Here is a 26,342-nt window from a genome sequence, read left to right on the forward strand (position 1 = left end):
AAGCCGGCCCTTCTGCTCCTCCCCAGCGCTAAAAATAAAAGTTGACAGCCAGCAGCTCCCCAGTCGCCGAAGGAGGCTTAACCCCGCCCCTCTGTCCTACCCATTGCCCGTGGCCGGCAGAAGAGTGGGGGCAGGCAGGAGGCAGTTCTACCGGATACGGGCTGGGAGGGCAGGTGAAGCGCCGGACCTCCTGCTTCCCCCCCCCAGCCAAAACCCCAAATGTCTCCACTGTAGCAGCTGCTGCAAGAGGCTTCCCTTCCCCTCGCCCGTGGCCGGCAGAAGAGCGCTCTTGCCCGGCGGGAGGCAAAGCACTGGGCAAAGCACTCTTCAACTCCCGCCGGGCAAGAGCACTCTTCTGCCGGCCACCGAAGAGGGGAAGGGAAGCCTCTTGTAGCAGCAGCTACAGCCGCCGGTTTCCCCTGCCGGCCACTGAAGAGGGGAGGGGAAGCCTCTTGTAGCAGCAGCTACAGCCGCCGGTTTCCCCGCCCCTCTTCTGCTGGCTACTGAAGAGGGGCGGGGAAACCGGCGGCTATGGCAACTGCTGCAAGAGGCTTCCCCGCCCCTCTTCGGTGGCCGGCAGAAGAGGGGTGGGGAAACTGGCGGCTGTAGCTGCTGCTACAAGAGGCTTCCCCGCCCCTCTTCGGTGGCTGGCAGAAGAGGGGTGGGGAAACCGGCGGCTATGGCAGCTGCTGCAAGAGATTTCCCCGCCCCTCTTCTGCTGGCCACCGAAGAGGGGCGGGGAAGGCTCTTGTAGCAGCAGCTACAGCTGCCAGTTTCCCCGCCCCTCTTCTGCGGGCCACCGAAGAGGGGCGGGGAAGCCAGCAGCTGTAGCAGCTGCTGCAAGAGGCCGAGCCTCCCCCGCCAGGCAACCGCCTTCCGCCGCTGAGCCTCACCGGCCCGGAAGATTGCGGTGCATGCAGCGGCCAGGAAAGCCAAGCCGGGCGCTGCTGCTCCGGTCGCCCAGTCCTCTCCTGCATCCAGCGCCGGAGCCACTAAGATGTTCCCCGCTGCGCCTCCTCGCCCGCCACCCACCCGCCCAGGATATTGACCTTCTGCCTCGCCCCGCGCCCACCGCCGGCCTGATCCTGCGCCTCCATCTCCCCCCCCCCAGCCAAAAATACAAAGGCGGTCTGCCACCGCCCGCGGAGCAATGGGAAGCTGAAGCCGCTGGCGGTTTCAGCCTCCCTTTGCTCCACGCCGCTTCCCCCGCCTGTCATCCTGGCTCAAGCGGGTGGCGGCAGACTGCCTTTGTGTTTTTGGCTGGGGGGGGAGCAGGAGGACCTTCCTGACTCCCTCCCCCCAGCGCTTCACCCAGGATGACATGCATGGCAAAGGGGCGGGGAGGATCGGGAGGCTCAAGCCTCCTTCGGTGGTGGCGGCCGGCTTCCGGGTTTCTGAGTTTTGAGCTTGCACGCATTAATCGCTTTTCCATTGATTCCTATGGGAAACAATGTTTTGTCTTACGAACTTTTCACCTTACAAACCTCCTCCCGGCACCAATTAAGTTCGTAAGACGAGGTATTACTGTATTGGTTTTGGTATATACGACCCAAAGATGGGTTCCTACTGGTGCAGTCCGGTGCACACGCTCTAGTATTGGCCTGCCGATGACGCAATTTTGGCACGATGGCTCCGGTATTGTCATTGTCGGTCTGTGTGCATCTTTTTTTGGTAACTTTTGGTGATTTTTTTCCGGCTTTCTGAACATTCATGGAAGTAAATTCATCCCTCTGAGCATGTGCAGAAGTAAAATCTCGCAATGGGATGCATGCACATGTGCGAGCGTAGTATGGGGGCACACACCAAATGTCACAATGAGCAGCAGTAGGAAAGGTAAGAGGAAGCCGCTCCTAATACTACCAGTTCTCAAAAATCCATAACATATGTTCATTGTCCTATTTTAAGAAAGTAATTAGAAGATAACTTTTGAACTATATGTTACTTAATTGGTTTGCTTATAATATAAATATGTTCACAAGATCAAAATTATAGTTACCTGAAACATACCCCCACTGTTGCTTCAAAAATATAAAATACTGCTTTTTACATTTATACATAAATGCATAGGTAATATTTCTGGCATTTAACGGCAGTAAATGAAGTGTTTCACTATTTCCCTATTTTTCTGGTTTCATATTTTTCTTATTATACACAAAAGTATTCCTCTCATTAAAGCATTGTTCCTCTGCATAATAGAATGAAACGTTATACTCTTTGTGTATCACACATATTAATTCTGTATCTGCACTTAAAACTACAACAGGAACTCTTCAATTAGCCTCACCAGGATGACTTGACTAAAAATCCCATTCTACAGGAAGGCTAAATCTACTTTTATTGAGATTAGCTATACCTTTGCAAGTCCAGTTGTGCTATGCCTCCATATCCTTCTTATAGTTCATTTAATTAGGAAGGTATTTGTCTGAATTTTGAATGTTATCTAGTCATTCTGCACTGGAAAAAAACTGTTTTGCCAAGGTAACAGTTCCTGCATATTTACCATCAAATCATTTTTCATACTCTCTACATTCTCTAACCTTCCTATAGCTGAGAGCTTTGCCATGCATCCATCAATTCTTTTCTAACCAACAGAGCAGTTGAATTAAACAAAATGTCGCTAGTTCCTTCTTTCCACAAAACTTGGAATGATTGTTTATTAGGAGTTTATTTTTTATTAGAATATCAAGCTTTCCTGTTGAGTACTAGAGATTTTCTCCCTATCACAAAAACCAATAATAGATGCAATTTGCCACTTTCTGAAACATTGTGTGTGTGTGTGTGTGTGTGTGTATGTGTGTCTATTATGTTTGAGTGTGCTACACCAAGTCAAATTATATATTTATTGTCCAAGATTCACGAAAGAAGTTCAAAAGAATCGATCTTTGCATTTGTGAAATCTGACAGCTGTCATATCTTTAGATATGTGCCAAGAAGTTTTGTCCTCAGGGACAGCAAATCATCTCATTGATTCTTGGAAGGAAAAGAAAGAGAAATGGGAGCTCAGCAAACAAGGCTACTGATTTTTAAAATCAAGTTCAGGCTTCACCAACTGGATTTAGCACCACTGATAACTACCACTTCCACTGGATTTGTTGGACACCAAATTTCATTAGCATGCCAAGAAAAGTGAGGATTAGGCAGTTACAGGACCAGCACATGAAGGAGAGCTAATAGGGTTCATCCCACTAACTATTCTTTATTTATTTTTATTTATTTATTTATTTTGTCCAATACACAATAATACACAATGAAGGTTATAGAGGCTATAGTAGAGAAGAAATATGAGATATAGGAGAGACTATAGGCCAGGGGAAGGAAGGCACTCTAGTGCGCTTATGTACGCCCCTTACTGACCTCTTAGGAATCTGGAGAGGTCAACCGTGGATAGTATAAGGGTAAAATGTTGGGGGTTAGGGGATGATACTATAGAATCCAGTAAGGAGTTCCACGCTTCGACAACCTGATTACTAAAGTCATATTTTTTACAGTCAAGTTTGGAGCGGTTAAAATTAAGCTTGAATCTGTTGTGTGCTCTTGTGTTGTTGTGGTTGAAGCTGAAGTAGTCTTTGACAGGCAGGACATTGCAGCATATGATCTTGTGGGAAATACTTAGATCATGTTTAAGGCGTCGTAGTTCTAAGCTTTCAAGACCCAGGATTGTAAGTCCCGTTTCGTAGGGTATTCTGTTTCAAGTGGAGGAATGAAGGGCTCTTCTTGTGAAGTATCTTTGAACATTTCCAAGGGTGTTAATGTCTTATATGCGATATGGGTTCCAAATGGATGAGCTGTATTCGAGGATGGGTCTGGCGAATGTTTTGTAAGCTCTGGTAAGTAGTGTGAGATTTCTAGAGCAGAAGCTACGTAGGATTAGATTAACAACTCTTGAGGTCTTCTTAGCGATGTTGTTGCAGTGGGCTTTGGCAGTAGTGGAATCTTGAGGTGATGAGGGCGTGAGCAGTGACTCCCAGTCCAAATAGGGCCGCAACTGGTGCACCAGGCGAACCTGGGCAAACGTCCTCCTCACCACAGCTGAAAGATGGTGCTCTAATGTTAGCTGTGGATCGAGGAGGATGCCCAAGTGGCGAACCCTCTCCAATAATAATAATTTCCCTCCCCAGGGTAATGGACGGACTGATGGGACTGTCCATGGGAGGCAAAACCCACAGCCATTCCATCTTGTCAGGGTTGAGTTTGAGCCTGTTGACACCCATCCAGACCCCAATAGCCTCCAGGCACCAAGACATCACTTCCACTGCTTCGCTGACTGGATGAACAACTGGGTATCATCAGCGTACTGATGATACCTCACCCCATGCTGTTGGATGATCTCACCCAGCGGTTTCATGTAGATATTGAATAGCAGGGGGAAGAGGACCGACCCCTGAGGTACCCCACAAGGGAGAAACCTAGAGGTCGACCTCTGACCCCCCACCAACACCGACTGCGACCTACCGGAGAGGTAGGGGGAGAATCACTGTAAAACAGTGCCCCCCACTCCCAACCCCTCCAGCCGGCATAGTATTATTAGATTCTAAACTAGAGATAGTTCTTTTAAATTACGCCAGAGTAATGGATGTGATCTATTGTATATCAATATCCCTGTTCTTTTCCTCCCTCCCTCGAACCAAAATGAGGACCTTTGTAATCTTTCTCCAGCCTCTGAACCATTTACTTCTTTACAAAATAGATTATACATTTTAGCTTTAGCAAGCTTTAGCAAGTGTGAATTAGTTGTTTCAGTTCCCATTGTGAATTAACTGAGAATAATGGAAATTGTCTAAACAAATATAATACACAGCTTCATATGAAACCAGTTCATAAAGAGGATTGCAAATTGGGTGTCAGGGGTCTTTGTGCAAGCTTCCCCACTATCCTGTCAACCCACAAGCCTATCTGTATATCTGCATTTCCAGGATGATTTTTTTAAAAAATATCAGGGAGTGATGTTGAATACTGTTTTTTTTTCCATTTCCTTGTTTAGTGTTCTGCTCATCCAAACAGCAGACAAATACTACCAAGATACAGTAGATACCCAACTGTATCTTTCCTGCATTAACATCATTCTTGTTTTCAAAAGCAATCACTGTCTCCTTTTAGTGGACAGATTGAATCTCCAGAAAGGCAAGAGTCTCCAGAAGCCTAGTAATCAACAGTGTGACATATTGGAACCTTAATCCTTCTCTGAGAAGGACAAAGTGAATAAGGATACAAGACACCCTTATGCTGGGTTGCCTTACAACAGGAGGTGATATTTATTGTTCTGTCGAGCTCTCTGGTAGAATCCTCCCAAAAATTCACAGGTACAAATTTCAGACACACACACGTTTGAAAATTCAAAACAATGTTCTTTCTAATGAAAATTCACTTAAACTAAGCCCTCTTTTGGTATAGCCAAGAGCACTCGTCTCCAAACAAACTGGTAATTTATACAAGTCCCTTATCAGTTCTGTGATACTTAGCTTGCAGCCGTGAGGCAATTCACAGTCCTTCTTTCACAAAGTGAAACACACTTTGCTCTGGTTTAGTTTCAAAGCGGGGAAAAATCAGCACACAAAAAGTCAAAGTCAGTAAAGCAGTCACGAAACACAACGATCAGATAATCCTCCACAATGGCCAAACCCACAGGCTGCTATTTATAGCAGCCTCACTAATTACCACAGCCCCACCCAACCACAGGTGGCCTCATTTTCTTTGATAATAATCTCTCAGTGGTTGCTGCCTATGCATCGCTCTCCACATGTGTGGCTGTATCATTAACTCTTGTTCTGAATCCAAGGAGAAGCTAGATAATTGATCTCCTTCTGAGCTGTCTGCCACACTCTCCTCCTCCCTGTCACTCATGTCTTCTTGGTCAGAGGGGCCTTCATCAGCAGATTCCACCAGGGGCAAAACAGGCCTGCAGCATGTGGATGTCTCCCCCACATCCACAGTCCTTGGGGCAGGAGCTGGGCCAGAGCTAACCACAACATTTATGCACAGACTTTGTTTGAGTGCAATGTACTATCTGCAGCATTGAGCTTGTTTTGAGTTCCTTTCATTGCTGAAATCACCATATGTATCACTCATCCATAAGGGCATATCCAGCTTTGCTTTCTGCCTTCTATGGACAGGATGACAGTTGTTGACTTTCACACCCCAATAAAACAAGCCAAACTTGGTGAGGCAGCAATGTGTTGAGAGAGGCTAGAAATGACTCTGATATAAACATCTGAATCATATAGAACCACCAAGCAAACTGGCAAGCATCCAGGATCTGAAAAAAGCAGAAAGTAAAAGCTCAGGCTTTAAACTTTGGAGCATAAGACAAGTTTATCATTCTTGTCTTGTCACAAACCTTTGGCTCACTTGGATTATAGACCAAAATTAAATGGTTCATCTCACTTCCATATTTCTTTCTCTTAACCAAAGAAAACATTTGATAACCAGAGAATGTAGCTAGTTTATATATCTCCATACTTCCTAGCAATTAAATAAGCGGTTGAGCAAGCAAAAAGAGACAAGAACTTTCCCCATACAGTAGAGACACATTGTGTCCAAACCAAAATGAATTTTCTTGTTACAATGCCTTTCAAGGAAATAACTTCTGGTTATCTCTATTGTACATTGTGGTCATCATACATTTCCATGCAGAGCTTTTTAGTTTCGGAATTGTGTTACTTATTCTCTTCTTTAGTCACACAGGTGTTTCTTATCAGACTCTTGATAATAGTGGCTCCCTTTGAGAATTGCTCTCAGTAATTTCCTTTCTGGGCTGGCTTTTAGCTTAGACATAAAGTAAAGAGGGGGCTGGGTGGAAATATTCCTGAGTCTTTTGGAAAGCCATCACCTTGATCAAGCTTCTCAGTCTGGTCTTCCCAAGTATTACAACCTTTCCCACCTAAAAGTCCACTCTATAGATTCATACTTCTTTCTGCAGGATTATCAATTGCAGATTTCTCTTTTTTTTAACCCACAAGTATCCACACGCCAATTGTTTCTTGAAACACACAACACTTCCAGTCCACCCTGCAGAAGCACACAACTTTCTCCCCTATCACCTAACAGATCTGCCATTTCATATATTTTCACCCCAAAGGGATATGTGCCTGCTCACAAATATCTTTATTAGGAAAGAAACTTCGGGGTATATATATGGCTCTGAATAGACTTGGCAAACAGACAGGAAAATTTCTATCTTGGTATGAATTTAACACACTTGAATCTATCAGGACAGCTTAACTGTCACATAAATCTACTTGATATGGGTGTGGGTGAATTTACAGCTAAGTTGCACGGTGGAGGTTGACACTGAAGCAAGTTAATTTTGAAAATGAACACGTTTTTTTTAACCACTCAGTAAATTCTTGATGGTGGTATCTCCATTGCTGAGAATTTTTTTTGAAGTTGTAGCTGCCTGAAATTTACAATTACTGACTTTCAAAGTAATATTCTGAGCTCTATGTTTGATACAAATTAGCAATGCAAACTGGTATTCTGCTATGGCTAGGGATTCTCTTCCTTATCACCTGCCAAATTTCTCTTCCTTTTTTTCATTGGAGTTGGAATGTTCTTTAGGTAAATTGAGCCCTAGCCTTCATATCATATTAAAGCTTTTCCAGATGTATATATCCTCTTTTTGTATGCTTTGGTGGATCAAAAAAGAAAGCCTCCCTCCATCTCGGTGTCTCTTGGGTTAGGACTGGAAAACCATGTATGTGTATTATCAGTCATACATTTGCCTCTGCTGAAATAAGTGAAGTATCTCTTCAACATCAGCAGCTTTTTATAAAAGACTATCTTCTCTTCTCTCAGTAAATCACTCTTGAGTTCTGCCTACTGTTTTGCATTGCTGGCTTGAAGTCAGGACAAAAAGCAGGTGGGATTTGGCAGAGGAATATCATATTAGTTAAGGACTTCCAGGGTAGAATTGGTAAACTGAAAATAGCTCTATAAAAGTGGAACTAATGATCATGGCATACTTAAAAGCTAGCAAGTAGATTGGTTCTTTATAATTCCTCTCTGGCCAAGGAGAGAACTTGAGATTGCCTACAAGTGTTCCAAGTGGTTATTTCTTGTGAAGAGACTTCAAAACAGCAGTCTTCAAGTGGACTTAGAGCTCTGAAAGATGAATTAAAGCCATCTTTGCTCAAACTGCTGTTGCTGTTTTTATGGATATTGGATCATTTTTGGAAATTGCTTGTTAACTGTTTCTTATTACTTGGAATCTTTGGTTTGAAACTTTTCAGTATGCAGTGAATTCTTTTCAATTCTTAATGAAAGAAATATTCAATACAATGTGAAGTGTTATTATTATTATTATTTTTAGCAAAACAATTAGAACATTGTTTTTTGAAATATTATAACAGACTTAAGGTCCAGTTGGATTTGGAATAAGAGTTTGGAAATTAATTATAAAAACTTTGCTCTGGGAATTAAAACAAATATTTAAAAAAATATAATGTAGCATGGGACTTTGAAAGTTGGACACTAGAGAGAACCAGAAAGAACTAAAGATTACAACTATAGGAGAACATTTAAAATTGATTTATTAATACAGAATGGAGCACAGTATTATAACATTGGGCATATTGAAGGCCATTTATGAACAATGGACTTTTAAGTTAATTTTAAGAGTGCCTGTCTCTATTGGTAGATTACATTTAAATGAAGTTATGGAAGAAGAACAAGTTCCACTGGGTTTATCTAAGACTTATCTTTAAATGGAGTTTAAAGTGACAGCTATTGAATGTTTGGGATGTTATAGAAAAAGATGCTACACTGATAGCCAGTGTAGCATCTTTTTCCACAATAGTACAACTAAAATCTGCTGATGTCTTGATTTTTAAAAGACATGTGCATGTAAAAAAAACAAAAGACCTGGATTTATTGGATTTACAAAAGACGTGCTAAAACTTTGACAAATTTTATAACAAGGGACAAAGAAAAAACAAAGAGTTCTAGGTCATTATTTGAAGGTTATTAGTGATCAGGACAGTTAAAAGGAAAGAATATAAACTTGTTTTATTTGATTGAGATTAAAATAGTTGTCTCTGGTCATTCTTAATGGATTTTTGCTGATGAGGACTGAATTGGGGTGGCTTTGAGGATTTGGGATGAGACATAAGAAGAGATTATTTGGTGTATTGTAAGTAAACTATACTTTAAACTTAACATTGTTTATTCCTGTGATGAAAAAGAAAAGAATTTTATTTTTATATTTCTTTTCTTTTTTCCCTCTTTTATAATCTTATTTTCTATTTTTTCTTTCTTTTCTGGACCTATTTTTAAATTCACTCTTACTTTTTTTTTACTCTCTACCAGTGGTCCCTCGATTTGCGCGTTCTCGATTAGCGCGAAACGCTGCAACGCGGTTTTTCAAAAAATATTAATTAAAAAAATAAAATATTAAAAAATAAAAAATAAGTCCACGCTAGTTCTCTCCCTCTTTCTCTCCCTGTTGCCGGCGTGGTATATGAGAGAGAAAGAGAGAGGCAGAGGTCGGGCGCATTACCGGGAGGTGGAGGCGGCGTGGGGACGCTGGGTGCCGGGGACTCCGAGGAGGGGGTGGACGTCTGTTCCCTGAATGGAGACCGCCGGCCGCTCAATCGGGCCAGCAGGGAACAGAATGGAGCCTTCCGCGGCGGGGCTGGTAAGGGGGGGAGCCAAGGGGGGAGCCGAGCCCAGCCCCGTGGCATTCACACACGCCCCCCTGGATGAGCAGCCCCGCATGGCCCCAGCGCTGGACTCCGTTGCCGAACGGCGAAACCGGAAGGGGCGAGGTGGGGGAGAACGGGAGGCTCAGCATTCCGGCAGTCGCAGCGCTGGCTGTCAACTTTTCTTTTTAGCACTGGGGAGGCAAGTCAGCTCCTGCCCAGTTTTAAAAAGAAAAGTTGACAGCCAGCGATTGTTCCGCTGCCGCCAGCATGGAGCCCATGGGGGATTCGCTTTCCTCCCGCCGGCAGCCGACTGATCGTGGGCTCCTTCGCAACCTCGGAGAGCTTCCTGGTTTTCGTGAGCTTTCATGCCCTGGAAGCTCTCCGAGGTTGCGAAGGAGCCCACGATCAGTCTCGGCTGCGGGTGGGAGGAAGGCGAATCCCCCGTGGGCTCCATGCTGGCGGCAGCGGAACAATCGCTGGCTGTCAACTTTTCTTTTTAAAACTGGGCAGGAGCTGACTTGCCTCCCCAGTGCTAAAAAGAAAAGTTGACAGCCAGCGCTGCGACTGCCGGAATGCTGAGCCTCCCGTTCTCCCCCACCTCGCCCCTTCCGGTTTCGCCGTTCGGCAACGGAGTCCGGCGCTGGGGCCATGCGGGGCCGCTCATCCAGGGGGGCGTGTGTGGACTGGCAAGCGGCAAGCGGCAAGTGATCTGGCGGGAAGACCAAGGGAAGGTTCCTTCAGCCGCCCAACACCTGATCCGCTCCGCAGCGCGGCAGCAGCAAGGAGCCGAAGATGGGGTTTCCCCTTTGCCTTTACCCCATCTTCGGCTCCTCGCTGCTTCCGCGCTGCGGAGCAGATCAGCTGTTGGGCGGCTGAAGGAATCTTCCCTTGGTCTTCCCCGCCGCCCACACGCAAACTCCACCATCTGCGCATGTGCGGCCATGAAAAAAATGGTGCACATGCGCAGATGGTGGTTTTACTTCCGCATCCAATATAACGCGGAAATCGGTTAGCGCGGGAGGTCTTGGAACGTAACTCCCGCGCTAACCGAGAGATCACTGTATTACTTTTTTATGTTTTTAATTGCAATGTTTAATAAAATTACTAAAAATTAGAAGTTTTATTTTAGCAAGGCCACTATTTTCCCAAAGTGTGAGTCAGTGAGACTGTATTGAAGAAAAACAAGTTGTTTACCCATAGGTATCATTCTGCAAAAGGTCATGTGTAAATTAAAACTATCTGTCTTTCTTTTTTTCTCTTTAGATGCCTGTTTTGATCAGGGTTGTTAGCTGTAGGATTTCTATAGTTGATAACAGGCAGGCCTAGAACTGTATGCTTAAATGAACAGATGACAAGTGAAAGAAAGATAGTTATAAGGTACTGTGTTTCCTCAAAAATAAGACCTGTCTTATATTTTTTTTGAACCCTGAAACAAGGACTTGGCCTTATTGCCATGCACTGAAAAGCCTGATTGGACTTATTCTCAGGGGGTGTCTTATGTTGGAGGAAACAGGGTAGTAGCCTATCCTTACTGTATAGCTTATTGTTTCATTCTAAACATAATGAACATTTGATAGCCTAATAAGAGAGTTATGTAACTTGCTATATAAATTGAAGGCTTTGCATCAATCATTGCTGCATAATAAGAAAAATTGTTTATATAACCTTTCTTGCTTCATGGTATGGTCTTCCACATTTATGTCCTTGAAACTTTTTGATAACTATTAAATAGTAGTCTCGTGCATCCTAGGCTGTCTCAGACATTCAATAAAACAGCTAGTGCATTTTTTTCCAGTGGTGATGCGAGTTCTGGTTAAAAAAATAATAGGACTATTTATTTCCCCATGACAAAATTTTCCATGTTAAAAAAATGCATCTGAAGTAATTTACTCATTGTTTTTTCTTTTTCTATTTTGAAGGGGATCATTATGGGCGGTAAAGAATATTGTTAAATGTGAATATCATTTCTTGTTTCTTATATGTAATACACCTATTATTCTTGTACCCGGTATTCTTCCACTAGGTCACTTTTGCCAAGGGCAGTGATCAGAGGCCCGGATCAATTGTTCTTTTGGATTCAATAAACCCTGAAGTAAATAAAGGGATTTCAAGCTCAAGAAAACAGATTTAAAAATGAAACATTTAAAAAAATACATACCAAGCAAGTTGATACCCAAATATTTTACAAGTTTCCAGGAATTCATTAATAACAATAGCAGAGATACCTAAAAGACAGCCAGTTTCCACAGCACCCAGTGATGTAACACAAATTTTGTTCCCAGCTTTTAAATGTTATATTCCAATTGCTTGTGTCTAAAACAAATTTAAAATTGCTTACATTCATCATAAAATTCGCTTTTGTGACCACGGCAACGAAAATTATGCATTTTTACTATAGAAACAGATGATTTTGCATCTTCTCATTTATACAGTCAGACTAAGAACGCTATATGCATTGCAAATTTACACAGATTACCAAAAACTGTTCAGAAGTGTATGGTTTTCCTAGATTTACGACTATACTGCAAATCAATTTCACAAATCAATCACCAAATATAGTCACCCATCATGTTTTCATTTCTTCTGATCTGTGATTTGGACGCTTACATCTAATAAGTTCCATTGCTTGAGCCTTGATGTCAGACGCTCAGCGTTGGACGTGGTGAGACTAAGGTCTCTGATCAGATCATTGAGGTCTTTTTGGTTAGGGTAGTATGGCTTCCGCTCCTCATCTGCATATGAAGAGAAATCATGATCTTCAACGTCTTCCTCGGTGTCTGATCTGCTGCTTTCGTTTGAAGGTGGTGTAGCTCTGTCTGGAGGTGTTGGTACAGGAAGTTCAGGGCAGTGTGGCACTGGGGCAATAGATGAAGGAATGTCAGGATACGTTACAGGCTGTGCATTTTTGCCAGTGCGACATTTGGAAGGGTCCACCATGCAGAAGTAGCAATTTGTTGAGTGATCAGTCGATTCACGCCAAATTCTTGGGGTAGCAAAATGCATGGTTCTCTTCTCTCCCCTATACCAACCTATAAGCAAACAAAATAAAATTTGGATTGAGAATTTGATTTAGACCTATTTCACACTAATGACTAGTGATATTTACAATATTAACACAGTTCATCTGCTATTTAAGAGAATAGCATTTATCCACTTACCTTCAAGAGTTTTCTTGCAGTGCTCACATGTGAAATGGTTTTTCTTGGTCACCAACAGGCATGCCGAAGTATGCCTTGTAGGCCTCACACATCTTAGCAGATGCTTCCACAGAGTATTTTTTCGCTCTTGTCTTTATAAACTGGCCACATACGTAGCAAAATGCGTCTGCTGGATGTATGCAACCTCTTGATGCCATCTAAATTGACTAAGTTGCTGTGTACTGTAAGGAAAAATGATGTCTCTCCAAACTTGATAAAAATGGCCTTTATTCCATGCAGTATTAAAGTACAAGAGTGTACTGAGGATTCAGCAGAGCAAGATTGATCACCCAGTTCCAGAGTAGCATAATATCTATACATTTACATTCCTACGTTCCTCCTGTAATGGGTGTGGGTTGAAGTGTGAATACTGTCGTTATCAGAATCTTAATAGATATTGAATTCACACCTGTCTGTCTAGGTCAATTCCCCTTTGTATGTGATGGCCATTGCCCACTTACTATGCAATCCCAATCAATTAGATCCTGTCTCTCCGTCTCTCAGGAAGGACTATAGTGGCCCTATATAACTGTAGTTATACAGCTACCTACAATTCTGTACAGTCCCAAAAAGTTCTAGATAATTCTGTACAGTTCTAGAAACTTCTTGATAGTTCTCACAATTCCAGAAGCTTCTTAAGTATCTTGAAATATTGCGAATATCCTTAAAAATAAATCAATTTCAAAATATCATGGTGCTGACCACAAAAGCAAAATTTACAGGGAATAATAACTTCTTTCTATTCATTTAAGGTATAAACTATCAGGAAAACACACTTAACAACTGGGAACATTTTTTTAAAAAAATTGTTACATGTAGCAGTTCTCAACAAATAACAGCCCCCCAAATTTTATGAAAAGCTGACAACATGATTTCATTGTCCTACTATAGTCAGGAGACTGCAAGATCTGGCTTTGATCCTGGGATCAGAATCAAAAGTCTGAGATTTTCACAGCAAGAAATTTTTTGAAGCTACATGAAGGTTTCCCCTCCTCCTTTTCCTTTATTCGGTAAACAAGCAAAAGCACCAATAAGTTTAACTCAAAATAAACTCTAAACTTATGCATGCATGCATGCATGCATGCATGCATGCATGCATAAAGAAAGAAAGAAAGAAAGAAAGAAAGAAAGAAACAAACAAACAAACAAACAAACAAACAAACAAATAAATTTCTTAATATGAACGAAACCTCCTTGAAATAAAAATGGCCTTCTACATTGCCACTGCACCATCATATAATTTATATAGATTAAGTCAAGATAAATTCAGGTTTATCTTTTAATTATAAACCTGGTATGTTTAAAATGAAGTGCTGCTTATTACCATGTTTGCTCATTTTGATGCTCCTACTGGGCTCTTAATACCAATGTATAGTTCTGCAAAACATTAAAATATCTGAAACAAGATATTTTTTACAATACTGTAATTTAAAGGTTATTACTTAAAACAACTCATTTAATCGGCAACTAAGTCTTAGATTCGATCAAATGAATGAAATTGCTTTTTCTTTTCTTTTTTCCTTTTTAATAGGAGAGTATTGGATTGATCCTAACCAGGGATGTACCGGGGATTCTTTCAAAGTGTACTGTAACTTCACAGCTGATGGGGAAACTTGCATCTATCCAGATAAAAAATCAGAGGGAGTAAGTACCAAAACAGTACTTGTTGCAAACATTTCTAGCTTGGAGCAAACAAACAAACAAACAAATAAACACACTGCTTTTTTTGCAAATGAACTTTTTAAAAAATTAATTCCAGTACAAAATTGCATCAAGGGAAGATCTAAATCTTTCCCGGCCCTTGCCTAATGCCTATGACTTGTGGATAATAGTTTATACCTATTACTATGGTCATTTTTTTCATAACCATGATACAATTCCACAGCTACTTTTTAAATCACAGCAAACATCCCACAGTCATATGATTACAATCTATTACTTTTTTAGGGTGGGGGCACCCTGGAAATTAGGATTCTGTTTCCCAGTAAAAAAAAAAACCCCAAACCCATCCATTGTAGAGAATGAGTTTGCTTAATGAGCATAAAAGTTGCTTAATGACCACTGCAAAATAAAAATAAAAATCAGATCACTCATGGGATGACACATTTAACAACCAGAAGACTTAAAAACCATAATTCCAGACTCAATTATGGTCATAAGTTGAGAACTTATATGTGGCGAAAAGAATTTTCAAGACTATACAATTAGTATTCAGCAAATTTTGTAGTAAACCCCCCGCCCCCCCATTAAATTACACTTAAGTACATTAAAGTTATTTTAACAATGAAAGCAAGAATATAAATCTCAGATACTACAGTAGTGACAAAATCACCATTAGTTGTTTCATCTGTAGCTATATTTTCATTTTGTGTTATCACTTGATAAAAGTTTGGGAAGAAGAAAATAATTCATAAACTTCTTTGTCTTATCTTTTCATACCCTTCTTACCAAGTACTGTTCTTATCTGGCTTGATTAACTATGCTGTTTTAAGAAAGCAGCCAGATAAATGTATATATTCAAACCTTATTTTTCTAAGCATTTGAAATATAAGTAAAAATGTTTACAAGCAAACATTTGAAATATATTTCCATGCTTGGTTGAACCAAGAATTATGTCAGGTAAACATCTGAATTCTGCTACATAAATTTGTTAAGAAGGGTAGATCCATTTACCTAGTGTTAGTATAGTGCCAAATTGCATTTTTTGGATTATTGATCATCATACTAAGGTTATTCTAGCCATAATATTTTTTTAAACAAGTAGCTAGATTTAGATAAATCTTTTATTTGTTCTAGCACGGGTTCTCATGTTTGGAATAGACCAGGGATGGGTTGTTACTGGTGCGGTAGACAACTGCACACCAGTAGAGGCTGCCATATCGTACAATTTGTGTGCGACCGCTCTGGTGCCAGTCCTTCGGGCACCGCCATCTTTTTTCTTTCATTTTTCATATTTCTTTTGCTTTTTGCACATGTGCCAGGAGCAAAATATCATAAGGGGACGTATGTATGAGTGTTTTTTTGCAAAAGAAATTACCTGAAAAAGCAAAAAAATAATACAAAAATATCATAAATCATGGTCATATAACCACAGAGCCCAGCAGTCAGCTGTAAAGGTAACCCAGTTGCCAGGCAACTGAAGTGCAGTCATGTGACCTTGGGGGTGGAGTCCAGCCATTGGAACTCCAGAACCAGATTGTAAGTAACTTTCGGAGGTTGCAGTAACTTTGAATGGTTGCCAAGCAAGCAGTCATTAAGTGAGGATTAGCTATAAAAATCTTGTCAAATAAGTCAGAGCCGCTATCAACACCCACAAACCAGGAGCAAATGTATACATTTATTGATTTGATTTGATTTGATTTGATTTGATTTGATGATTTGATTTGATTTGTATGCCGCCCCTCTCCGTAGACTAGGGGCAGCTCACAACAGCCGCCTAAAACATCCTAAAAAATTGCAAAGAGACTGAAAATCTCCCTTCAGATGCTGAGCACACTGAGATTAGAACAGTCTTTTAAGACATCTCTACATCTCTGCTCATTGTGAATGGTTCATTCCTGTGCTTCACAAGAAAATACAACTGGCAGAATACCAAATTGTAGTATTTGAAGAGAGTAAAACGCCATCTGGGCTTACCCAGTGCCAAAGACTATAAGCACAATCCCTTTCCCACAGATCTGCTGGAACAATCCAATTAATGTATTTAGTTATTTAATATGTTATCTGAGAACTTGATACAATTTTCTCTGCACAACTCTAAATATAATTAGAACTAGGCAGAAAGCCCAGGCTCCCCCCGCCTTTTTCATTTTTTTTTTTTAAAAGATGAATTTAGAAGTGTTTATGTAAAACTCGGCTAATTCCTACTCATTTCTTGCTGACATAATTAACACTCCTGATTTCTTTCCTCCCTCACAGTTTAGGATTTCATCGTGGCCAAAGGAAAATCCAGGATCCTGGTTTAGTGAATTTAAAAGAGGCAAACTGGTAAATTACCCTTTCTTTTTTACTTAAGAATTAGCATGCTAATCTAAAAGTACAAATCCTCTAAATTATCCTGAAGCAAATATTTTTGGGTTTTGTTTTGTTTTTGCAACACACAAAGTGTTGCATGCAAGTAGTGGCTTTTGTGTGAAGCTTCAGCATGAAGATACTCTGGGTATCCTGCATCTTCAGGGGCAGAAATAGGTCTGTAATTCTCTAAATAAAGGATTCCAAATTCTCAGGTAAGGCAAAATATGTTACAGGAAACAAACTGGAAATATGTAAATTGATATTTTTTTCCTGTTTTCTTTCTTGCATTTAGTATTTAGTTACTACTGATTTGTGGCTTTTGTCAAGGACCTAGAGCAGATAAGAGATCATCAGGCTTGAAATATTTGTCTGCAGGACAAATATTTGTTTGCAGGAACAAACAAATATTTTCTAGTCTAGTTTTAATTCTAGTCAAATCAAGATAACAAAGATATTATCCACTGGGAGCATATAGAAAGTAACACTAAAACAACCAATGGGTGGGAACATAACAAAATGAGCATCAATATCTCCCTCCCTCCCTTCCTTCCTCCCTGCCTCCTTCCCTCCCTCCCTTCCTTCATTCCTTCCTTCCTTCCTGAGATAACATAAAATGTAGCACTTTCAGAGGGCCATGAGAAGTTAAACAAACGCTCACTACATATTTAGAGAGAGGCTCCAGTTTACATTTGAGGAATAAATGCTGGGAATCCCTCTTTTCTGCCTTTCAAAAACATTTTGTGTGACAGTTAAATTGTCAAAAATATATTACCTTTTTCCATGTGCTAAGAGTTTAAAGAAGTACCTACATTTAGACTAGAAATAAAACTTCTTGTTTCTAGTCCATCTGATTGTCTATTGGCTACAGTGAATTTATTGCCTCACACAGATAACTTTAGATGTTGGGAAAGAGTGGGTTTTTTTTAAATTAGTTGTTATATTTTTGCAGATGGGAATATATGCTTATAAGATTTTCATGTATCAAAATAATTTAATTGCTTTTGGATACTGTACATTTTGGCCTAAGTAGGAAAGCAAGTACCATTTGCTGGTTAACTTCCGGCAGTCATGTCAGTTTCATTTGTTTCAGTGTTAATCTGCACCATCCAATTTCTGCAGATGTTTGTGATAATAAATATCCTTTTTTTTTTTTGGTAGTTGGGTTTTTCCTAGTCTATCAAATTTTATCTTTTTATCCAAGCAAAAAGTCATGCCGGCAAATTTAGAAAAGTGACTCAGATATGACTCAAAAAGAATTCTACCCCCATCTCTCACTTAAATCTTCAATGTGAGCATATATATTAAAATGGGCTGATGCCTTGAAAACTTTCTCATACCTTTCCAAAAGGGTCAATTTATAGGTGAATGTCATCACATTACTTTAACGACTTGAAGGAACATGTATTTTTATCATCAGATCTTAAGTTATGTCACTATAAAGCAGGGGTGGGCAATTAATTTTGCCATAGGGCCGCATGAGAAATTGGGATGGTTTTAGAGGGCCGGACTAATATAATTAACTCAGTTCTACCCAATACTGTATATTATTGGGTAGAACTGAGTTAATTATAATTATAAATTATAATTATAAATTATAATTATATATTATAATTATATATTATATATTATATATATTATTTATTATATATTATTATATATATTATTATATATTATATATTATATTTTGAATACCCGGTTCTTATCTAGAAAAGTTGGACCGACAGCAGGCAGGCCATATCTGGCCCTCGGGCTGCATTTTGCCCAGGTCTGCTATAAAGCCGGCATCCTAAGTAACTGCATCCAGTGGGGTTGTTTTTTAAGAGCCATGATAAATGAAAAACATTGTTTCTTCTCTCCTCTGCTGGATCCTTTAATACGATATTCTGAAATTAATTATACAGCTGACTGCCTTTGAGCTCTTTTCTAGCAATATTTACTTCACCGTAAGTCCTCGACATATGATAGAAATGTGCATCAGTTTTATATTGTGGCAGTCATAAAACAGGTCATCACTGATAAATTTTGTTACCTTGTGTTGCAGGAGTCCGTGGTTCTTTTTAAATTATTATTTATAGTTTTATTAATTTATAATATGAGATACAAAAAGAATACAAAAGCTAATGTTAGGGAAATTAGGAAAGGAAAGGATACCTCGAGCAAGCAATGGATTTAGCTATGAATTAAAACTGTGCCCTTGGGAGAATGCTGTCTGGACAAGGTTATCACATATTGCTTGCAATGGTTTTCAGCTTCTGATAATAACAGACAGACTGGGTGCATAATCATATAGCTTTGCTTGAAGGAAATATCTTTATTGATTCATTGCCTAACTGCATTCTTAATAGGACAACAAACAGGCTTATGTCAGCTGATTTATAAGAGGCCAGTTAATGTGTTTTGCTGTTGCATATTATCTCGTTTTGCACTTTGAAGAGCAAGTTTATATATAGCTGTTTACAAGCCTGCTTTCTCTCTCTTTTTTAACCTCCTTAGCTTTCTTATGTGGATGCCGAAGGAAATTCTATTAGCATGGTCCAAATGACATTCCTTAAACTGCTAAGTGCCTCTGCTCGACAAAACTTCACTTACAACTGTCATCAGTCAGTAGCCTGGCATGACGTCTCTTCTGACAGCTATGACAAAGCATTGAGGTTCTTAGGGTCAAACGATGAAGAGATGTCTTATGACAACAATCCGTACATCAAAGTGCTCCAGGATGGTTGTGCAGTAAGTAGGAGCTTTGGGCTTTCCCCCCCCCCCCAGCTTTAGATGAGCTTCATATTCAACTGAATTCAGCTTAATGCCTCTCCTGCCCACATCTGTTTCTTTCTAAATATATTCTTTCATTTTTGTACTTTGGGTGCATTTTTGCCTTTGTCAGTCTGTTTAAAGAATAACCCCATAGAAAGAGGTAGAGGGAAATGTGATCCATAATGTAAGGCAAATAAAAGACAAAAACAATCAGACAGCGAGCTTCTGTAAATGCATTGACAAGAGAAGTCACTACAGGAAAAAAATAGAGATTGGAGATAACAAATGGAAAACATTTGTACTTTATTATGTACAGTACTGCAAAAACTGAATAACAGTAATATTGCAAATGAAAGATGTGCACTTTAATATAACATGTGGCTAGAACAGAAAATAGAAGTAAAATCTGCTCCAAATGTCGAATTTTATATGTGTGCATGTGTGTGTGTGTGTGTTCACTTCCAATGAGCTGCTGTTTGAATTGGCACTGGAATCTGGTGGTTAGAGGATGATATTAAACAATGTCTTAGATGTTTCTCAAATACTGACTCATTACATTCTCCATTGCATTACATGGTTTCATTTCATTTCTTGGAACTGCTTCATTAACATCCAAACATTGAATTTGGATATGTAGTGAGAACTGTAAGATAGGAAAAAAGCAGACCCATGGGTACAAAATAGATGGCCCCAGAGGTGGGTTTCAGCAGGTTTTGAGCAGTTCTGGAAAACTGATAGTGGAAATTTTGAATAGTTTGGAGAATCGATAAATACCATCCCTGACTGGCCCTATCCCCATCTATTCTCTGCCTCCTGAATCCCAGCTGATCAGGAGGGAATGGAGATTTTGCAGTATCCTTTCCCTGCTATGCCCACCCAGTCATATGACCACCAAGCCATACCGTGCCCATCAAGCCACACCCACCCAGTCACATGACCACCAAGTCACACCCACCAACCAAGCCACTCCCACAGAACCAGCAGTTTAAAAATTTGAAACCCACCACTGAATGGCCCCTCGTATATATACTAATACTTCTGAGAAGGGTCTGGGAATCCTGCAGACCACAAATTAAGCAAGAGCCAGCAAGGTGCTATAGCTACCAAAAGAGGCAATGCATTCATGGAATTATTGAATCAATAGTCTTGACCTTGATCACCAGGGATATAGTGTTGAGATCATAAAAAATGATAGTCCCCACATTGTGCTCCACTGATCAAATTATGCCCAGACTACTCTCCCTAGTTCTAGTCCTTGCACCACAAAAAGGCTGAGAACCTGGAAGAGAATGCAGGGTAGAGCAACAGAAATGGAGAAGGATTTGGATCTTAAATCCAATGAAGGTATGGTTAATCTAAAGAAGAGGAACAAGGGAACCTTAGCAGTAGTCAGATATTCGAGGGCGTGTCACAGAGATAAGACTATGGGTTTATTCTCCTCAGTCCACAAGAGTAGGAGAAGAACTATTGAGCTTTAGAAGCTTTATAGAGGAAAATTCAAACTCAAAACAAGGACGACTTTTCTGACTGTGAAAGGTGTTGTGTCCAGAGGACAGTTAGGCATTGTACCCGCCCCATATTCCTTGGGCGGGAAAATGCTATAATGTGATTGGTTGGCAGCCTGGCATATATATAGCTGCCGGGCACGGCCATGTTGTCTTTTGCTTATTTCTGTAACCGTTATTCGTTGTAATAAAGTGCACCGTTACTCAACACGTGCGTGTAGTCCTTCATCCAGTAAGGATCTTACATCTGGCGATGAGGAAAACGAGCACCACAGAAAGGTAACAACTTACAAAAGGTATTAAGGAGCAGGACATCCTGGCTGCTGGGGTTGTGGAAGTTCCATCACTGGAAGCTTTTCAAGCAAAAGTTAGTCAACCATGAGAGTCATTTGTCCAGCCTGAGTAGGAGTTGGACTAAAAGTGCTCCAAGATTCATGATTCTGTCATTCTGTTAATTAATTTGCATTTAAACGAGTCATTGTCCTTTTTCCTTTCTTTTGTTCCAACAATCTTTGGCGTTTTTTTGCTTGAATTAATACCACCCCCTTCCTTTTCACTTGCTAGATATGAAGCAGAATCCTTCCTTCCCTGTTCCTCAAAAGCTAGTTTAGACTTGGAGGAGAAGTGATATGTCTTCAGCACATTATTCCCTACATGATTATTTTTGACACTTTATCTAACCCTCATTACTACCCTGACAAGTGAATGAGCGATGATAAATACAGATAATTATATTCACCTGGATTGTTCTCTAAAGTACAGTAGTCCCTCGCTATACCGCGCTTCACCTACTGCGGCTTCACTTCATCGCGGGTTTTCAAGAAATATTAATTAGAAAAATCATTCGCGGATCTTCGCTGGTTCGCGGGTTTCTGAGGAAGTTGATCGGCAGATTTAAACAGCCCGCCGAACTTGATCGGCAGGTTTTTTTTAAAAAAAATTATCTAAAATTGTAAATACTGTATTTAAATACTGTATCTAAAAGGGTTTATAAACACTTAAAACAATGAAAACGTACCAAACAATTACAATATAAATACTTAAATAAGTACTATCAGTCGATAAATTCCACATCGCGGATTTCAGCTATCGCGGCCGGGTCTGGAACGTAACACCAGCGACAGGTGAGGGACTACTGTACCTTGTTAAGTTGCTACTTTTTGGAAATCCAGTCAAGATGCAAACTGCCATTTTGGTTTAAAATGCATAAGAAATATCTCAGTCAAAAAAAAAAATTCCAACTACTTATTAGTTAAAATTTTGAGACTTCTAACATTCTTAACTCCTTCTCCAAATTCTTGCTGTAATCTCCTTGGCTTCACAACCAGCTCCTTAGATAAACATAGTCCAACTTTCTGTTCTTTACTACATCAACCAGTATATTAATTGAATGTTATTTTGTTTTACAGACAAGAAAAGGCTATGCAAAGACTGTTATGGAAATCAACACTCCCAAAATTGATCAACTGCCTATCTTTGATGTGATGATTAATGACTTTGGTGATCAAAATCAGAAGTTTGGCTTTGAAGTGGGTCCAGTCTGTTTCCTTGGTTAAGTTTAGAGCAAAGAGCAAATTTTCAAGAAGAAAAATGTGCTAGGTGTCACCATACCGATTCATTTGTACCATGTGTAAGTTTTAAATAAGAATGGAATAGATGATGTTTTCACCAAATATGTAGGTCTTCTTTAGAAAATATCCACTGCCCTTTTTGGAACAGAATCACATGACTTAAATTTATTTGGCAAATGATGAATGATCCTGTGTCACCGACAGGCAAGTTCATCTTATGAATGTCTTATCCTTCTTCACCCACCTATGTCCCTGCCCCCTTTTTTTGGTGCTGTAAAATTGAATGGTGCTCCTTTTTTTTTTACAACACGAGAGGTGCTAAGAAGATATGTTTAATAAACTGTAATTATTCTGTGTACAGTGCTGTCCAGTGTCTGTTTCTAAAACTTGCATGCGTTCCTGAATTGCAACTGGCTGTTACCTTATCCTAATTTCAAAAATTACATTTCAGTACCGTGTATGTATTATGAAAAATAAAGCTGCAATTTCCAATGAAGTCCCACTCCATATTTTTCTGATAAGTAACGTTATAATGTACCCTCTTTTGTATATATTGATCTCTATAGAGTTATGTTATTTGAAGTCAGTGACAAAACCTCAGGTCCAGGCAGAACTGGAAACAAAGGAGCAGCAAGCACCCTTTCCTGCTTAGGACTATCTTGCAGTAAGGAATTCCAAGAAGGATCTCAAGGGGTCATTGAGATACAGTACTCTCATGGGATGGCATACCTCATTTCAAGACATAAGCAAGTTGCGTTCTGGTGGTGGTTATTTTCCACATTGGTGTGGGGAAAAACGTCTCGCTAAATTAAATGTGCAAAAGATGTGAAGAAAGTCCCTGTAGCTCTAGCGCAGGTTCTTAGTAGCACTGTATTCTGACAATCTGCAAAGTTGTGAGCCAGATGGAAGGAGACCATTTCTGTGCATTGCCTTTAGCACTGGAGTAAATGCTGAGATGCAGAAAAGTAGCAGTGTGGATATTATGCCTATGGATGCATCTGACAATATTTCCACAGCTTAGGAACAAAGCATACCTTGTTTCTGGCTGCCAGATCTTTCCCTGTAAGGGGCCCTTGAGTATAATGAATTAATTCCAGTAATATAACTAACTAGTCTATAATTAATGAATAATTGAAACTCTCTGGGTTTTTTTTTTCATCTGGATATTAAAAGTAGATTCTGCACAATTATTTATGAACTGTGCTAACTCCAGTGATCTTTCTGGCACGTTTGCTAGGTATAGCTAAATTATGTATGAGCCGTGCCTGTATTTGTCACACTAATGTCTAGTTTTTATTCTGTCAGTGTCATAATTTACTTCTGAAACTTCAGAACAAAGACTCTTGCCCCCGTTCAATATATCCCCCCCACCCAATCCGGCATATCCTGATGCCCAAAGAAAAGAAGAAGAAAAGAAAACAAACAGGGCTTTCAGATTTAAAATACGTCTAGCACTACAATTTATTGTACCAAAAGTGTAACTACACATCTACTAGAATGATCATGTTAAAGATTGTGGTAGATCAGGTGAAAGCACTTACGTCCTGGCCTCTTGGCTAACAAGCAAAAACCACATTGCAGATGATGGATATAGTCAATGCAGCACTATCACCTCAGATTCTGGATTTGTATCAATGAGATCTATTTGCTCTCCCAGCACAGAAGATACTAGAGTGTAAAAACTTAAATCTGCTCAGGTAGCCTTCTTGCTGTTTTGTGGCAAATAAGTCTAGGTCATGTGATTCTACCTAGTTGCCAAGCAACCTATGAGAAAATTGCTATGAAGATTTTTTTTTTTTTACTCAGTTATAATTTGCAATCTTATTTTTTTTCCCTGACCTCAAGGATTGTTTTTTTTTTCTGGGTGGTCAAACATAGACATTAATTTAACGCAAATCCTTTTGTACTTATTTCTCATAATATATGTAAGACTTGAAAAATATTTGTTACTATTTCTTATATAAATCTGTTTTAAATTAATTGATACTGGATCCCATTAGCTCATTTTCAGCTGTTTTTAAAGCATGCAAGCATTTTATGTGTAAAAGAAATTTCAAAGTCAACAATTTGCTGTTTGGAATTCCTTTTCAAAAACCAAAGTTTGTTATCTGTCACCTGAAAGACAAAATAATATACATTTTATTAATAAAATCAATTCCTGTCTCCATGGACTGATCATTCTGTTTTTTAATCCTACAGGAAATGCTGTATAATCGTCAATAACACAATTAAATTCTGGCTGTAGATAATCTATCACATAAAATACAGAATACAGATTAAAGCCTCTTGTAAAATATTCAGGTCAAAATCCTCATAAATGGAGTAGGAGGAGCGTGTTAAATCAATTTTGATTTTATAAATGTCACCTTCAGAAAGGTTTGTTTATTGTTGATGAAGTTCACAAATGTCTGCCTGAGTCCAAGGAGGAAAGAAAATGTTTAAAACAATGCAATAACTTTATAGCTGCTTTTACAGAGCACATTTACCAAATAAATTCATTTTCTCAGTTAATGTTAATCCCTAAACAGTAACAATGAGGTTGGGTTTACCAAAGACGCAAAACCTTATTAATATTGGAGGTGCTTGTTTTTACCTGCCTTAATGCCCTTGTAAATGTATTTAGAAATTTAGAAATTTTATATTGCTGCCTATTTCTCATGGCAACTGAAGGACATAAAAGCACAATAAAAAAGAAATAAAAATAATAAATAACCCTCCACTCCCCACACATTCATACCAACCATTTAATGGGCTCCATCCTCCTCTGAGTTCCCCTGGCCCGCTGGGAGAACCACATCTTTGTGGCCTTCTGAAAGAGTATTAGAAGGGGGTCTCTCTACTTATTAAATCCAAACTCTAGATCAATTAATACAATATCACTGAATAGTTGCTGAAATTCTAAATGTTTAAATTGGACCATCCTTAACTGGGCTAATGTGCTATCAATAAATTTCTGTCAATTTCACAGCGGTTATGACACTTCACTAACCCATCATTACTGCTATTCATTATCATGACCATTCACCACACTACCCTGAGAGCAAGCTGATCTGGTTACATATATACATACATACATGTGCCAAAAAGGCATGACTGGGAGGCCTTGACAAAGGTGATTAGCAATGGGTTAAAAGAACAACATGCCAATGGCATGGTAATTCTGGCATTTTCATTTCCTAAAATCATAATTGCCATCCATTGTCTATTAAATATTGCATTGGTCTAGACTCTAGGCAGATGTCAGCAACCTGCAGCTCCAGAGTTGCATTTAGCTCTTTCTTCACACTGTTGTGGCTCCCTCTTGGCTAAACCCACCACTGGCTGGCCCTGCCCCTCACCCTCCCCTTCACTCACTCCTTGCCTGGATAGAGAAGATAAGGGCAATGGTGGGGGATGAAGACTCGCTCCATATTTCAGAGCAGGAGCAAAGTGTCTTCTTTAGGACCTTGCAAAGCACAGTTAAATTTAGTGTGCTTCACAATGGGGGAGATAGCACCCCCACCTTCTTCTGGAGGCCAATATAATGTGGAGCATTGGCTGCAGCCAGGTCAGGTAAGTGTCTTGGGGTGAGAACAGGTTGCGCATCTCCCTGAGGAACTGAGGTGAGTGTAGCACCAAGGGCTGGAAGAAGCACCCGCAAGATCCAGCAAGAGATGAGGCAAGTAGAGG

At 39.9% G+C, this 26,342-nt stretch overlaps 1 protein-coding gene across 1 annotated transcript in view; it reads left to right on the forward strand.

Annotated features, from left to right (window-relative positions):
* Positions 1-23,188, forward strand: part of COL11A1 (collagen type XI alpha 1 chain) — a 308,095-nt gene extending 284,907 nt beyond the window's left edge. Inside the window, exons 59-62 of the mRNA XM_070748567.1 lie at positions 14,364-14,476; positions 16,751-16,819; positions 19,340-19,573; positions 22,512-23,188. Of these exons, the coding sequence (XP_070604668.1) occupies positions 14,364-14,476; positions 16,751-16,819; positions 19,340-19,573; positions 22,512-22,658 (563 nt within the window). The 3' untranslated portion in view covers positions 22,659-23,188. The remainder of the gene's footprint in view (positions 1-14,363; positions 14,477-16,750; positions 16,820-19,339; positions 19,574-22,511) is intronic.
* The last annotated feature ends 3,154 nt before the right edge of the window (positions 23,189-26,342 follow it).

Source organism: Erythrolamprus reginae, chromosome 3 (assembly GCF_031021105.1).
Source record: "Erythrolamprus reginae isolate rEryReg1 chromosome 3, rEryReg1.hap1, whole genome shotgun sequence".
Classification (NCBI taxonomy): Eukaryota; Metazoa; Chordata; class Lepidosauria; order Squamata; family Dipsadidae; genus Erythrolamprus; species Erythrolamprus reginae.